The following is a 17762-nucleotide window of genomic DNA, read 5'->3' on the forward strand; positions in this document are numbered from 1 at the left end:
TTATTTCTGTGATGATAGTCATGGAGAAGCATCAGTATTGAAGGACAATCGTGCACTGCTCTGGCTGTGTCTGAAACCAGCTGAAATTTGAGTTTGAGCTGGATAGTAGTTAGTGAAGTGAAGTATCAGTTTGAAAGATTTTTGAGATTTCCTTTATAAAAATAAATGCTGGAGAAACATGGTGAGAGAGTCAATGGTTTGCAACCAATCTGATCATTCTTCAAAACTGCTTCTGTCCACGTGTATAATACTTTAGCTTTTATTTGTGTTATTTCCTTTTAACCACTAGAGTGCAGCTATCAATTTGCAAAGTGTAACTTGTAATACCGTGTACAGAGGAACTGCGATAATCTGAACGAGATGGTCAGGCATGATTTTGTTGTGATAATTGATCATTTGGCTAATTGATTTCCTCTAAAGCTCAGTTTTCTGTGAAGTCTGCTCCCCGTTCAGGAGGCTAAGCAGCAGCACACTGCACGCAAGACCCTGTCTGCTCCCACCCCCAACCCCGTCCAACCTCCTCTCCCCTCCCGCACCCCTATCCACGCCCTCCTCCTTCTCTCCTACACGCGCACACGCGGCTGGTGTGGACATCAACAGTAAGACTGCCTTCGTGGGGGGAGTCTCCAACTAGCGTGTGCACACTTTTGGACGGGTTCCACCTCTGCCCTGTACAGGACAATATTGGATAGATTGTTTTTTTTTGGGAGGGGGGGTGTTAGGTTTCACCCCATATAGAACTCCAGGGAAAGTGAGAGGTCAGTCATTTAGAGACGGTGCATGGACTGTCCAGGACTGTTCTCTGCAGCATTTCTGTGAGCTGAGTTTGTTTTTAATCATTGTACCTGAAAACAAAAGATGCGATCAGGGTTGAAATAGCTCTTTGACCTAATGTTTCTATTGGGACCTTGAGATCCCCTTAAGATAATCTGATATTCAGATAATCGAAGTTCTTCTGTATACAGGAGTAGGTAAAAGATGGAGTGCCAGTGCTAATCAATAATAGTATCACAGCTGCAGAAATGGAGCTCATCGAGGAAGGTTTGTCTACTGAGTCAGTGTGGGTGGAAGTCAGAAACAGGAAAGAAGCAGTCACTTTGTTGGGAGATTTCTACAGACTCCCCAGTAGCAACAGAGAAGGGAGAGCAGATTGGGAGGCACATTTTGGAAAGGTGCAGAAGTAACAGGGTTGTTGTAATGGTGACTTTAACTTCCTAATATTGATTGGAACCTCCTTAGTTCAAATAAGAAGTTTTTGTCAGGTGTCCAGGAAGGGTTCCTGATTCAATACGTAGATAGGCCAACTACAGGGAAGGCCATGTTTGGTTTGGTGCTTGGCAGCGAACCTTGCCAGGTGTTTGATCTCTCATTGGAGGCGTAGTTCAGTGATAGTGATTGCAGTTTCCTGATCTTTACTGCACTTATGGAGAGGGATAGGAGCAGACAGTATGGGCAAGTATTTAATTGGGGTGGGGGGTGGAATTACCTTGCTGTTACGCAGGAACTGAGTCTCTTAAATTGGGAATGCATGTTCTCTGAAATGCACAAATGTGGAGGATGTTTAGGATGCAGTTGCTGATGGTGCTGGGCAGATTTATCCATTGAGGCAAGGAAGGGATGGTAGGTTGAAAGAACCTTGAGTGACAAGGGATGTGGGACATCGAGTCAATGGAAGAAGGAAGCTTGCTTAGGTTTGAGGCAGGGATCAGATGGGGCTCTGTAGAGGGTTACATGGTAGCCAGGAAGGAACTGAAGAATGGACTTAAGAAAACTCGAAGGTGGCATGATAAAGCATTAGCGGGGAAGATTAAGGAAAACTCTGAGATGTTCCACACTTATGTGAGGGACTAGAGGCCAGAGTGAGGGTAGGTCCAATCAGGAATAGTGAAGACAACTTGTGCATGGAATCTGAGGAGGTTAGAGAGGTCCTTAATAATTACTTCAGTGTTTACAACTGAGAGGGACCTTGTGGTTTGTGAGAACAGTGTGAATCAGGCTGATTATGCTCAAACACATTGATGTTAAGAAGGATGATGTGCTGAAAATTTTGAAAAACTTGAGAATAGATACGTCCCCTGGGCCAGATGAGATATACCCAAGGTTACTGCAGGGAGCGAGGAATGAGATTTGGCAATGATCTTTGTGTCTTCATTGTCCACTGGAGTAGTGCCAGATGTTTGGAGGGTGGTAAATGTTGAAAATGTGTTGCTGGAAAAGCGCAGCTCAGGCAGCATTCAAGGAACAGGAGAATCGACGTTTTGGGCATAAGCCCTTCTTCATGATTTCCTGAAGAAGGGGCTTATGCCCGAAACGTCGATTCTCCTGTTCCTTGGATGCTGCCTGACTTGCTGCGCTTTTCCAGCAACACGTTTTCAGCTCTGATCTCCAGCATCTGCAGTCATCACTTTCTCCAGGGTGGTAAATGTTCCCTTGTTCAAGATAGGGAATCGGGATATTCCTGGGAATTGCAGACCAGTCAGACTTATGTCAGGGGTGGATAAATTATTGGCAAGCGTTGAGAGACAGGATATATGATAATTTGGAAAGCCATAGTTTGATTAGAGGTAGTCAGCATGGCATTGAGAGGCACAAGTCATATCTCACAAGTGTTGTTGAATTCTTTTGAGAGTGTGAACAAACACATTGAAAGTGGAGCAGTGGATGTAGTGTATGTGAATTTTAGTAAGCCTTTTGATAAGATTGAGAAAGTGAGGACTGCGGATGCTGGAGATTAGAGCTTAAAAATGTGGTGTTGGAAAAGCGCAGCAGGTCAGGTAGCATCAAAGGAACAGGAGGATCGACGTTTCGGGCATAAGCCCAAGGAAGGGCTTATGCCCAAAACATTGATTTACCTGTTCCTTTGCTGCCTGACTTGCTGTGCTTTTCCAGCAACACATTTTTTGTTATGGTAAGATTACCCATGGTAAGCTCATACAGAAAGTAAGGAGGCATAGTATACAGGGAAACCTAGCTGCCTGGACACTGAATTGGCTGGCCCATAGAAAACAAGAGGGTGATAGAATACGGAAAATATTCAGCCTGGAGCTTGGTGACCAGTGGTATTCCACAGGGGTTTGTCCCAGGACCTGTACTGTGATTGTTATAAATGACTTGGATGAGGAAGTGGAATGGTAGATTAGTAAGTTTGCCTGTCTCTCAAATGTTAGGAGTTGTGGATAGTGTGGAGGGCTGTTGTAGGTTGCATCGGGACGTTGACAGGATGCAGAACTGGGCTGATAAGTGGCAGGTGGAGTTCAACCTTAAAGTATGATTTGATTCATTTTGGAAGGTTGAATTTGAATGCAGATTACAGGATTAAAGGCAGGATTTTTGGCAGTGTGGAGGAACAAAGGGATCTTGGGGTCCATGTCCATAGATCCCTTTAAAGTTGCCACCCAAGTTGATAGAGGTGTTAACAAGGCGTATGGTGTGTTGGCTTTCATTAGCAGGGGGATTGAGTTTTAAGAGCCGCAAGGTTTTGCTGTAGCTCTGTAAAACTGTGGTCAGACTGCACTTGGAATATAGTGTTCAATTCTGACCTCATTGTTGGAAAGATGTGGAAGCTTTAGGGATGGTGCAGAGGAGATTTATCTGGATGCTGCCTGGATTGGAGGACACATTTCATGAAGAAAGATTAATGCAGCTTGGGCTTTTCTCATTGGAGCGAAGAAGAATGAGAGGTGACTTGAAAGAGGTGTACAATATAATGATAGGCATTGATAGAGTGGATAGTCAGTGACTTTTTCTTAGTATGAAAGTGGCAATCACAAGGGGGCATAATTTTAAGATGATTCCAGTCTGCCAGTAGTCCCACTCCACTCCAGGTGTTCCAGTCCGCCAACTGTTGTGTTCTGTTCCTAGTTTTACCATAATTTGTTGTTGTTTCTGTGTTTGTTTAGAAATCATGATCAGAAGTCTGATTGATATGAATTTTGACGGGCATTAATTTCAGCCATTCAAAATAGTGTCTATGTAATAGTAGATCCTATAAATTTAACATTAAAAAGTAGTCAAAATTTGACTATTACTTGAGAGTATTTCTAGTATTCACAAACTTGTGAAAATTATGAAGTGTACAAACCTTAAGAATAAATTTTGATAATTGATTTATGTAATTGGAAATCTTCAATGATCTCGAACTGGCAGCGCAGTGGCTCAGCGCTTAGCACTGCTGCCTCACAGTACCAGGGACCCGGGTTCAATTCCAGTCTTTGTGCAAACTCCACAGAGCCACCTTTCTCCCCATATCTGCATGGGTTTCCTCCCACAGTTCAAAGATGTGCAGGTTAGGTGAATTGGTTGTGCTAAATTGCCCATAGTGTTCAGGGATGCATAGGTTAGATGCAGGGGTAAATGTAGGGGAATGGGTCCGGGTGGGATACTCTTCGGAGAGTTGGTGTGGACTTGTTGGGCCAGAGAGCCTTTTTCTACACAGGGATTCTTTTTTTAAAAACTGCTTCTGTTGTATCAAGATTTCATGTGAACTGGCTGGAATTTTGCTGGTGAAAGACCATATTGAGAAATTGCACAGTTCGTTGTTTACATTTCCTTTTCTGTTAAAGTAGTTTACATTTATACTGTTCTTTACTTTTCCATTTTTGATGTACTTCTGTGCTAATATTGAAGTATCATTTGTGGTGCTTGATTATCTTTTGACATTTCTCTGTTCATTGAATAATTAAAATGGGAACAGTTGGCTTAAAAGATGCATGTATCAGACTGAAGCTTGATATCTATCTTGTAGAGAAAATCCAGTCCGCTACAGGGTCTTGTAGCATCATACAGTGGAGAAAGTGAAGAGGAGGAGCAAGAGACGGTCCAAGAACTGGAAGAAAAGCTAACAGATTGGAACAAAATAGCCTGTCTGCTGTGCAGAAGACAGTTTCCCAACAAAGAGGCACTTACTCGGCATCAGCAACTCTCTGACCTCCACAGGGTAATAAGAGCAAAGCTAACGATGTGTGCATTCTACAAAAGTAAAGCAATAAGATTTCAGTTGTCCGATTTTTATTTCGTCATTTATTAATTCCAAGTTAAATTGTTCCCCTTTGAAATTGAGTCTGTGAACATAATTTTACTTCATCCGTGGTCTGTGGTCTATTGGTCTATGATGAGAAATCATGCACCACTCTGACTTGTACCCAAAGAGATGCACTGGAAATGAATCTGAGACCAAAGAATGAAGGAAATTACTATGTTCTTAACAGATAGTTATAGGAAGGAAAACAAAAAGCAAAATTCTACAATAAGTTGGCTGTTTTTTAAAAAAAAGTTGCTTTACAACTCAACAAGCCATAGACTTGAAACTGTATACACTGGCAAAATGCATTGTTCTTGCATATACACTGCAGTTAACTTTAAGTTCTGTAAATTCACATTGCTTTATTTTAAGTTTGACGAATTGTCATTTATTTGTAGTCTATTATTAAATGTTTTCTCTTTGTACCTACAGCAAAATTTGGAAATTCGTAGAAGGTCGCGAATGTCTGACCGGGAACTTGAGGCATTAGAAAAATCAGAAAATGAAGTACGTTCTCTTGCAATTCAAGCAACAAAAGCAAAGAGCTCTGATAATTGATACAGCTGCCTCCTGTTTTCCTTCTACATGTCACCATTCAGTGATAATAACCAGTAACATGTCAGATTTCCTTTAATCCTGTTAGGGTGAAAGGAAAGGCTGGTAGGTGTTGGGAATGCTGAATGACTTTAAAAAAAATTAGCATTTTGGTTAAGAAAAAGAAGGAAGCAATGTCCAGTGTAGACACGATAGATCGAATTAATCATTCATTTATAAAGTCAAAGTATGGGATACAGGGAGATTTGGATATCTGGATTCAGAATTGGCTGGCTGACAGAAGACAGAGTGGTTGTGGATGGACAGTATTCTGCCTGGGGGTCAGTGTTGAGTGGGGTCCCGCAGGGCTCTGTTCTTGGGCTCTTTGTAGTTTTTATAAATGACTTGGATGAGGAGGTTATGGGGTGGGTTAGTAAATTTGCAGGTGAGACAAAGGTTGGAGGTGTCATCGATAGTATAGAGGGCTACTGCAGGCTGCAGCATGACATAGACAGGATGCAGAGCTGGGCTGAGAAATGGCAGACAGAGTTCAACCTGGATAAATGCGTAGTGATGCAATTTGGAAGGACGAATGCGAATGCTGAATATATGATTAAAGACAGGATTCTTGGCAGTGTGGAGGAACAGAGGAATCTGGGTGTGCAAGTACATAGATCCCTCAAAGTTGCCACCCAAGTGGATAGGGTTGTTAAGAAAGCGTATGGTGTTTTGGCTTTTGTAAACAGGGGAATCAAGTTTAAGAGCCGCGAGGTTTTACTACAGTTCTACAAGTCCCTGGTGAGATCACATTTGAAAGTGTTCAGTTCTGGTCGCCCTACTATAGGAAGGATGCAGATGGTTTGGAGAAGGTGATGAGAAGGTTTACCAGGATGCTGCCTGGACTAGAGGGCTTGTCTTATGAAGAAAGGTTGAATAAGCTCAGATTTTTCTCTCTGGAGAGGAGGAAGAGAGGTGACCTGATTGAGGTGTACAAAATAATGAGAGGAATAAATGGTCAATAGCCAGGGACTTTTCCCCAGGGCAGGATTGACTGGTACGAGGAGTCATAGTTTGAAGATATCTAGAGGAATGTATAAAAGAGACATCAGAGGTAGGTTCTTTATGCATTGCCAGCTGTGGTTGTGTAAGCAGTGTCATTGGGGACATTTAAGTGACTGCTGGACATGTGCATGGATAGCAGTGAGTTGAAGGGTGTGTAGGCTAAGTTATTATATTGTACATTAGGATTAAACCTCGGCACAACATCGTGGGCCAAAGAGCCTGTTCTGTGCTCTACTTTTCTATGTTCTAAGCCTTAGAGTATAAAGGCAGTAGGAGTCTACTTAAGAGGGAAATCAGGAGGTCAAAAAGAGGGCATGAGATATCTGTGGCAAATAGAGTTAAGGGGAATCCAAAGGGTTTTTACAATATACTTAAGGACAAAAGAGTAACTAGGGAGAGAATAAGACCCCCAAGATCAGCAAGGTGGACTTTGTGTGTAGCCACAGGAGATGGGGGAGATACGAAACTGGTATTTTGCATCAGTGTTTACTGTGGAGAAGGTTATGGAAGATATAGAATGTCAGGAAATAGGTGATGACATCTTGAAAAATGTCCATATTACAGAGGAGGAAGTGCTGGATATCTTGAAATGCATATAAGTGGATAAATCGCCAGGACTTGATCAGGTGTTCCCTCAAACTCTGTGGGAAGCTAGGGAAGTGATTGCTGGGCTCCTTGCTGAGATATTTGTATTGTTGATAGTCACAGGTGAGGTGCCGGAAGACTGGAGGTTGGCTAACATGGTGCCACTATTTAAGGTGGTAAGGACAAGCCAGGGAAATCTAGACCAGTGAGGCTGACATCGGTGGTGGGCATGTTGTTGCAGGGAATCCTGAGAGGCAGGATAGAAACGTATTTGGAAAGGCAAGGACTGATTAGGCATAGTCGACATGGCTTTGTGCGTGGAAAATCATGTCTCTCAAACTTGATTGAGGTTTTTGAAGAAGTAACAGAGGATTGATGAGGGCAAAGTGGTGGACTTGATCTACATGGACTTCAATAAGGCGTTTGACAAGGTTCCCCCTGAGAGAGTGTTTAGCAAGGTTAGATCTCATGGAATAAAGGGAGAACTAGCCATTTGGATACAGAACTGGCTCAAGGGTAGAAGACAGGTTGGTGGAGGAGGGTTGTTTTTCAGACTGGAGGCCTGTGACCAGTGGAGTGCCACAAGGATCGGTGCTGGGTCCACCACTATTTGTCATTTATATCAATGATTTGGATGTGAGCGTAAGAGAGATAGTGAGTTTGCAGATGACACCAAATTTGGACGCGGAATGGACAGCGAAGAAGGTTACGTTAGATGAACACTGGATCATGGTCAGATGGGCCAATGGGTTGAGGAGTGGCAGATGGAGCTTAATTTCGATAACTGCAAGGTGCTGCATTTTGGGAAAGCAAATCTTAGCAGAACTTATACACTTCATGGTAAGATCCTAGGGAGTGTTCCTAAACAGAGAGACCTTCGAGTGCGGGTTCATAGCTCCTTGAAAGTGGAGTTGCAGGTAGAAAGGAAAGCAAAGATGGCTTTTGTTCTGCTTTTCTTTATTGGTCAGAGCACTGAGTACAGGAGTTGGGAGGTTATATTGCAGCTGTACAGAACATGGGTTAGGCCACTTTTGGAATACAGAGGAACCTTGATTATCCAAATGAGACGGGTGGGCACTATTTCGTTCGGATGTCTGATTATTCGGTGAATTGATTGGTTGGGGCTTGGTTTTCTGTTAGTCTGCTCCTGCTTAGTCTCCTGAACAGGGAGCAGACTTATGTGTGAACCCCTGCCGCCGTGCCCTCCACACCCCCCCCCCCCCCCCCCCCCCCTCCCAACTACACCCCCTTTCCAGGGCAGCCAAGCTGGACACCAACAACAAGACTGCTGCCGCTGCCTTTTGGGAGAGTGTGTCTCCAAATAGCATGCGCACACTCTCAACGTTTTACTGTCACATTTTGATAGGTTCCAACTTTGCCCTGCACAGGACAATGTTGAGATTATCTCTGGAAGGGGAGTTTAGGATACATTCCTGTGTAGAACTCCAGGCAAAGTGTCAGGAGAGAGCAAGTGGGTTGAATGTCCGGCATTTGGAGATGGTGCCTGGGCTCCCATCAGTACAGGACTGTTCTCGGCAGCATTTCAGTAAGCCAAGTTCACTTTTAATCGCCGTAAACAAAAGACTCGGTGTTGGAAATGCATCTTTGATGTAATGTTTCTACCAGGACCTCTATCTCCTTTTGGATAATCAGATATTCGGATAATAGAGGTTCCTCTGTATTGCATGCAATTCTGGTCTTCCTATTGGAAAGATGCTTTGAATCTTGAAAGGGTTCAGCAAAGCTTTACAAGGATGTTGCCACAGTTGGAGGATTTAGGGAGAGGTTGAATAGTCTGGGGCTGTTTTCCCTGGAGCGTCGGATGCTGAGGGGTGATCTAATAGAGGTTTATAAAATCATGAGGGGCATGGATAGGATAAGTAGACAAGGTCTTTTCCCTGGCGTGTGGGAGTCCAGAACTAGAGGGCATAGTTTTAGGGTGAGAGAAAAGATAAAGACCGGGTGGTGCATGTATGGAATGAGTTATCAGAGGAAGTGGTGGAGCCTACAACAATTGCAACATTTAAAAGGCATCTAGATAGGTATATGAATAAGAAGGGTTTGGAGGGATATGGGCCCTGCAGTTGGGACTTGATTGGGTGGGGATATCCGGTCAGCTTGGACAAGTTGGACTGAAGGGTCCGTTTCTGTGCTGTACATCTCTATGACTCTAAATGGCGATGGCTAGCATGAGGGGACATAGCTTTAAATTGAGGGTGATAGATATAAGACAGATGTCAGAAGTCGTTTCTTTCCTCAGTAGTAGGGCGTGGAAAGCACTGCTTGCAACAGCAGTGGACTCCCCTCATTGTCTGTGAACCCTGCACCGCCTGATTCTATCTCCTACGAAAGATTCACAAACTTGACTTTCCTGGTTGACCCAATGTCTCAGCCTGCGCCTGTCCCAGTGAGCGGATCTCTGCATAACTTGACACTGTCCTGTTCCCCTTAGTCCAGGAACTTCCCACCTATGTTTGGGACACCACCCATGCCTGTCGCCACCACCAAGATGTTTGTTCCCCTGGCCCCCAACACTTTATCTTCACCGTGGACATCCAGATCCTGAACACACCAATCCGCCACAACAAAGGCCACCAAGCACTCGGTTTCTTCCTGTCATGCCATCCCAGCCAGTACCCTTCCACCAACACACTCATCTGTCTGGCTGGTCTGGTCCTCCCCCTCAACAGCTTCTCCTTCCAATCCTCCCACTTCCTCCAAGTCAAAGGGGTAGCCATGGGCACCTGCAAGGGACCCAGCTCTTTTTTGGGTATGTGGAACAGTCCATCTTCCGCAATTACACTGGCACCACCTCCCACCTATCCCTCCGCTATATCAATAACTGTATCTGTGCCACCACGTGCTCCCATGAGGAGGTTGTACTGTTCATTACCAAAACCTTCCACCCTGACCTCCAATTCCCCTGGGCCATCTTGGAAACCTCCCTCCTCTTCCTGGACCCCTCAATCACTGACGGGACTGGCAACAGATTAACCATGGACATCTACTATAAGCCCACCGACCCTCACAGCTGCTTAGACTATACCTCCCATGCCATTCCTTATTCCCAATTCCTCCCCTGCAATTCCCTTGCCTCCATCCAAGGCCCCAAAGGATCCTTCCACATTTGACATAAATTTACCTATACCTCTGCCAGTGTCATCTATTGTGTCCATTGTACAGTGGTCTTCTCTACATTAGGGTGACAGGACGCTGCCTTGCGGATCATTTCAGAGAACGGACACTGGCACCTACTAACCCCACTGCCCCATGGTTGAACACTTCAACTCCCCTTCCTGGTCTGTCAAGGGCATGCAGGTCCTGGGCCCCCTCCATCGCTAAACTGTTACCACCCGACGCCTGGAGGAAGAACGCCTCATATTGTGCCTTGGGACCCTGCAACCACACGGGATGAATGTGGACTTTAACAGTTTCCTCATTTTCTCTTCCCCTTACCCCCCCAACCTATCACCACCTTCCTTATGCCCAAAACGTTGCTTCTCCTGCTCCTCAGATGATGCCTGACCTGCTGTGCTTTTCCAGCACCACACTCTCGACTGGCCAGCTTTAAGGACATTTAAATGGTCATTGGATAGGCATATGAGCAAGAATGAAGTAGCGTAGGTTAGTTTGGTTTCACAGGTCGGTGCAACATCGGGGGTCGAAGGGCCTATACTGCACTGTTCTATTTCATATGTATGCTGACAACACTTACCTTGCAATCTCTCTTTTCCATTGTCTCCAGTATTTGTTGCTTTTGTGTAATCTAGTATCAATTGTGGGAGGAATATTATCTTATCAAATTATCAGTGATACCAAAGTCATTGACAGTTTGGTCTCTGAGACATATTTCATTCTCCAGCCACATTCTCCCTTTCCATTTTCTGAGGCTGAACTGAAACTTTTAGATTAGATTAGATTACATACAGTGTGGAAACAGGCCCTTCGGCCCAACAAGTCCACACCGACCCACCCAGACCTACTCCCCTACACTTACCCCTTCACCTAACACTATGGGCAATTTAGCATGGCCAATTCACCTGACCTCCTCTTTACATTTTGTCATGTTTCACGTTGAGCTGAGCTTCTATTATCAATATGATCTACTTCCACTTTCTCATTTTAGCCTGTCTCATTCTGTGCTGTTACACTTATGCATCTTTGCATATTCCAGTGATTTACTGCCTGGTGTCTCATTCTCCAAGTTCTGTATTTCTTAATTGCAAGATCTGCAATCTGTTCCCTAAGGCACACAAAGTCACATTACACCCGTGTGTGTTTGTTGACCAAAGTCGGCTAGGGCCACTTTGATTTGAAATTCTTGACTTTGTGAAATTACTCCATACTGTTGTCCCTCCTAATCTCTGCAGCCCCTCAAACTGTACAGCACTTACCTGTTCACTCATCCAATTCTGATCTCTTGCTTGTTACCAGTTTCCTTTGGTAATCATACCTAGCCCACAAGTTAGGCAGTTGTTTTTGATACCTTCTTCTTGATTTAGGTGCTCATTAAAACCTGCCCCTCCAACTAGTTGGTTGCAGTATCTCTGACTGCCTCATTGGATAATATTTCTGTCAAATGCTTTGGGCTGATTTGCTGTTTTAAAGGTAAAAACAATGACTGCAGATGCTGGAAACCAGATTCTGGATTAGTAGTGCTGGAAGAGCACAGCAGTTCAGACAGCAGGTCTACAAGTAGAAGTTATTTGCAATAACTGGATTGAGTACGTGTAATTTGAAACACCTTGAAGCGAATGCAAATTAATGCCACATGGGCTTTAACTATTTTTTGCATCAAATTATTTTTAAGACTTAACTGAAATGAATTAATACCACAACTGATCTTTAAGCACTGCTTTCCCTACCCACGGTTAGATGAAATACCGAGACAGAGCAGCAGAAAGAAGAGAAAAGTATGGAATCCCAGAACCTCCAGAACCCAAGAGGAAGAGGTTTAATCATGCTGCCACCATGTAAGTTTTTGTCATTATTTTCAGGTGTCTAATTTGTCTTAAATGACTAATAAATCCTGATCAAAGCTAGAACTTGATTTGAGTATGAACTAATCTTTGTCCAATTCCTTCTGCTTTTTCATTTTAGAAAAGGCTTTTGAATAGGAATTTTATTTCTAAGTTGCTGATGTCAATTCCTCTTTTGTTAATTGAATTTTTAAAAAAATATATAACCAGGCAGCCAATTAAAATTGAAGGAATTATTTAATTTGGTGTGATGAAAAATGCAGTGGGAAGAAATGAATAGAAAGCAACATGCAGTTGCTACCTGGTTTGCAAAAATGATCAGAACTGAAATCCACGTTAATATGCTTTGATAACTTGGAGTCATAGACCTATGCAACATGGAAACAGATCCTTCAGTTCAACTGGTCCATGCCGACTAGATATCTTCAATTTAATCTGGGGTTCCATTTGTCAGCATTTGGCCTATATTTCTCCAAACCCTTTCTATTTGTATACCCATCCAGATGCCTTTGTAAATGTTGTAATTGTACTAGCCTCAACCACTTGCTCTAGCAGCTCATTCTAAACATGTACCACCCTCTGTGTGAAAAGGTTGCTCCTATAATGACTTAAATCTTTCTGCCTTCACCTTAAACCTATATCCTCAAGTTTTAGACTCCCCATCATGGCATATCACCTTATCCATGTCCCTCGTTAGTTACCTTAGTTAGAATTAGAAAATAATGACTTTTTGAGCAAACGCATTGTTTTCTTTCAGTTGTCTAATTTGAGTAACTGGATCATTTTAACCCTCTAATGCTAAAATTATTAATTCATCAGAAGTATGCTTTATTTCACAAATGAACAGGCCTAAACCTCAGATTTAATTTAGGGCAGCACCTAGAAGGGAACCTTCCTTGAAGGAAAACAAGTAATTTCTAATGGCATGAAAGCAAAGCTGGCAAAGGTTAACTGGCAATTTCGGTAAAGGGACAGGTCAGTAGGGGGATGCAGTGCCAAACATTTATGGGGATATTCTGGAAAGCACAAACATTGACTCGCATTCTCTCTGTGGATGCTGCCTTGACCCACTGTGATTTCAAACATATTGTGTTTTCAATACAGGTTCCACCATATGCAGTAATTTGCTCCTGCAGAATAAATAAGATTATAGATAAGTTTCTAAGGGAAGGATCTACCATCAATGTATGAAACTCAAAGTCAGACAATTGTGCAAAGATAGGTGACAGGTCAGAAAATTGGACAGATTATCTAAAACAGCAAATTAATCTTTTAGTAATTATAAAGAGTAAAGAGAAAGTTAGTCAAAAATATAAAAACCAGAAATGTTGATTTATTTTTTAAGTTACCAAAGTTAAGTGAGTTATTCAGTCCCTGGATCCTGATGAATTTCATCTTAAGGTCTTAGAAGAAGCTAGTGAGAATTTATACATTTGATTTAATTTTCCAAAATTCATTAGATTTAGGTAAAGTTCTTTAATATTGAACTCATTGATTAAATACCTGTAACAGGAGAAGCTTGATAACTGTAGTAGTATTAATAAATATGAAACCAATGCTTCCAATTTATCCATTGCCACCTTTCAGCTTTTTTTGAAAATGTTTGGTTCTTGTCTCTCTCAAGCTGTTCCTTTTAACAAGGTTGTGTTTGGCTTATGTTCTTCTGGTTTTAGAGCCAAGAACTAGGGAGTATGGTCTCAGTTTAAGAAATGAGTCATGAGCACTGAGTTTAAAAATGTTTCCGCTTGGAACCGAATGTGAATCATTGAATTATCTATCCAGGAGTTGTGCATGCTCACTGGGTTTATTCAAAACAGCAATCCATGTTTTTGAATTGTAAGAAGATTTGGAGATTAAGTGAGAAACTAGTGATCAGATTGGGAATCAATCATGGAGTTTAGCAAATGCCAGAGCAAGCTTGTGGCTTATTCTTTCTTGTATTCTTGGAAAATAGGCTAAATGGTTTAATTCTATCAGTCCAGCTTCTTTCAATTAGATATGCCTGATCATCCACCTTAATGCCCTTTCCCGCATTGCCTCCTATCTCTTGGTGCTATTGTTAATCAGAAAGCTCCCCAGTTCTCTTGTGAATTTGCTCAATAATTGAGGTTCTATGGCTCTCTAGGGTAGAGAATTATACAACTCACCACTCTCCTTTTCAGTTGTAAATGTCTTATCCCTTATTCTGAGACTATCCCTTAGACTAGACATACCAACCAAAGAACATCCAGCCTGTCACACCCTGCTGAGGATTTATTTGTTTCACTGAAGTCACCTTTTTTCAATTAGATTATTTCAAAGAATCTTATTTTTATATGACTAGTATTGGGTTGACACCACACCAGACTAGGTTATTGTAAAGATTATTATTATTTCAGAATTCTCAGCACTTGAAGGATTTAGCAGGTATTGTGGTGAATTGCTTCTATATTAAATAACCTTTCTTGAAATGGGTTAAAGAATATTGGAGTGGAAATCCTGTTACATAACAAACATTTTCAATTGAACGCATTTTCTGGCAGTATTGAGTTCTGTGCTTATGAAGATCAGAAACCAAAATATGTTTTCATTGCAACAGTGATTTTGAACAGCCAACAAAAAATGGTATTAACAGTGACAACATTGGGAGCAGAATGCTTCAGGCAATGGGTTGGAAAGAAGGCTCGGGGCTGGGTCGAAATCAGCAAGGTATTACAGCACCTATACAGGTATGGTACTTTGTTTTCTATTTTTTCAATTATGGTCATTTGATGGAATTACCATTTAATATCAGTGTTTGTTTGATTCACAAAGTTAATGCCTTGATATCAATAAATGTTTTGTTCTTGAGTAATACATTCACAATTTTGAGAAATTGAAGTCTGCCAAGTTAATTTTCACTCTGCATTTGGTGGTCACGGCCAGCATGTGATAGTAAGGCATTGAACTTGGGATATTAAGCCCACTTATTTCTGATCATAGCCGATGTACTGGTATCTACATATGATTTCTCCTGCATCTTAGTAAATTGGGCCACAGAATATGCTGTTTAATAAAATGGATCCACTTATTTAGTGGTTTGGTGGAGACTAACTATATTTACATAGACAATATTTTTGGTTGGATTTCTATGGTATTCTGCATGGCTGCTAATTAAAGCAGTATTTTGAGACAAATGGGCTAACAATCTGCCCCAAGATGTTTTGAACTTGTCTTTCAAACACAGTCTTCCAAGATTTGAGCTGGGGTGGGAGTAGGATGATAAAATTCAGCAATTTTTTCAAAATATCTATAAATAATTCAGATGTATTTGTTCAGTGTAATTGTGAAACTGGCAGACCTGTACCAATTCAATTAGGTTCACAATGAGGGTGGAATCTGCAAAGTACAATAATGGAAGTTTATTTAAACATTTTGTGGTGTTGCATTAATGATAGTCAAAATATAGTCAAATATATAGTGCGGAATTATTAGCTGTCAACCTTTCAATATGGAAATATTCTACCTTTGTAACTGGTGAGTCATGAGAGGCTGTAGTTCTACTTAAGTAATTGTTTATGACTGAATGAACCCAAGATCTAATTCCATAACAGTTTGACTGCTTGGTACTTTTATCCTTGTTTAGTTTGGTAGGAATGGGGAACATTTGAACATTTTTGAATTTGCATGATTTCTAAAGCATTCGGTTCAATTGATATTTGATTTCAGGCTCAAACAAGGATGAAAGGTGCTGGTTTGGGAGCACGAGGAAGTTCATATGGTGTGACTACTTCAGATTCCTACAAAGATGCTGTTAAAAAAGCTATGTTTACAAGATTTAATGAATTGGAGTAATTTGAAAGTGACTGTACATATGTAAATACTTTTTCCTAATTTTTGCTACTGGATATTTACTTGAGTAAACAGTGCAATTTGTCTGTAGGAAATGTAATTTTTTGATGCTTTGGTTAAATCTTATTTATGTTAAATGTACAATGTACATTTTGTATTGTCCATCAAGTGTATAATAATGTATCTACTGTTTTTTTTGCAGAATAAATTTTGAAAAGAATCCAAGCACTTGTGTAGTCAGTTTCTACTTTGCAAGGCTGTAATTTTCAAAATATAAGCAGTTTCTTAACTGCATCATAAATAATCCATTAAAATTGTAATGTAAAAATTTATGGAGAAGATGTGGAGTAGTTCTTGTGTAAATGTTACTCTACTTCGGTCTTTAAGGTGAATATAGAATGTGTTTCTATTATTTGAGACTTTTCAATCTGTGCAATTAATCCTGAATACTGTTTCAGGAGTTGTTATGTTATTACTTTTGAGTCTGGACTTTTGACCATGACATTTATTTGTAAAATGTATCCAGATTTCCAAACTTATTGGCCAACAATTATCCTTCAATCAACACCTAAAACATGACCTTGTCATTTAATTTCTTTCATTCTGGAAGTTTGGTGTGTGCAGCTTTGCCACAATTCGTTCGCAGTGACCACTCTTCAAATGATGCTTTAGTTTTAAAGGATGGTGAGGTGTTGTTTTTATGCCAAGTCCTATATTTGTAAAGGTCCCTTCCTCTAACTTCTGAATATAAATTTTAAAATTTCAGGACCTACAAATAATAGGTTTATTATTAATAAAGGACAAATGCATTGCTACATGAATGACTAAGAAACAATTAACTAGAACTACTTAATGTTGCAAAGATTTCTTATTTGAGAATTCCTTTCATCAGGAACAATGTTTTGAGGACAGAACCATTAAAACCATTTGTGATGTTGAAGGGTAAACCTGATAATCTACATGTCATGTAATACAATACAGGTATAAGATTTTAAAGTTATCATTAAACGAACCACAGCATATTAGTTAATGGTGATATGGAAACTAAATATGGGCTGGAGATGCAACAAATATGTTTTCATTTTGGAGTCTAAAATGACATGCACAGCTGATGTCCATGCCGCTATTGCAGCAGGTTTACCTATCCTAATGAATGCATTGAATGTCTAAGAAAGCTTTATTTTTTTAACTGGTGATAATTTAAGTTGTCAGAAAATGCAGCCATTTATGTTTCTCCATATAGCTGTATACTGAAGGATATGTGGAGACAAACAACTTTATGCAGTCTTTTATATTCATTCACATGTGTTAGGCCAGCATTTGTTGCCCATTCCAGAGGGAAGAGTCAACCGCATTGCTTTGCTTTGGTTCTGGAGTCACATGTAGTCCAGACCAGTAAGGATGGCAGTTTCTTTCTATAAAAGGATATTAGTGAACCAGATAGGTTTTTCTGATGATTAACATTCGTAATGCCCATTGATTGTTGATAAACTCTTTGTGGAATTTGAATCCAGTAAACATTTGGTAATCTGCTATGGCAGGGTTCATACCTGCGTCCCCGGAACCTATTTTAGTGTCTGGATTCACAGTCCTGCATTAATACCACTAGGTTATTGGCTTTCTGTAAAAAAAAAGTTTTCCTGCTTTGTTTTGCTGATCCCTTCCTTTTTATAAATGGAAACAATTCATATCTTGATTCTCTAAAATGGCAGAATTTAATAAAGTTTATCCACTTCAGATAATTAACACAATCTGTATGTTTATTGCTCGTT

General features: G+C 41.0%; 1 protein-coding gene across 3 annotated transcripts in view; it reads left to right on the forward strand.

Moving 5' to 3' along the window:
- Window positions 1–16322, forward strand: part of LOC140483626 (RNA-binding protein 5-like) — a 52298-nt gene extending 35976 nt beyond the window's left edge. For all 3 annotated transcript variants that reach the window (XM_072581917.1, XM_072581919.1, XM_072581918.1), the window contains exons 21-25: window positions 4745–4936; window positions 5453–5527; window positions 12077–12174; window positions 14759–14888; window positions 15868–16322. In XM_072581917.1, coding sequence (XP_072438018.1) covers window positions 4745–4936; window positions 5453–5527; window positions 12077–12174; window positions 14759–14888; window positions 15868–15993 — 621 coding nt within the window. In that variant the 3' untranslated portion in view covers window positions 15994–16322. The remainder of the gene's footprint in view (window positions 1–4744; window positions 4937–5452; window positions 5528–12076; window positions 12175–14758; window positions 14889–15867) is intronic.
- The last annotated feature ends 1440 nt before the right edge of the window (window positions 16323–17762 follow it).

This window comes from Chiloscyllium punctatum, chromosome 12, assembly GCF_047496795.1.
Source record: "Chiloscyllium punctatum isolate Juve2018m chromosome 12, sChiPun1.3, whole genome shotgun sequence".
Taxonomy (NCBI): Eukaryota; Metazoa; Chordata; class Chondrichthyes; order Orectolobiformes; family Hemiscylliidae; genus Chiloscyllium; species Chiloscyllium punctatum.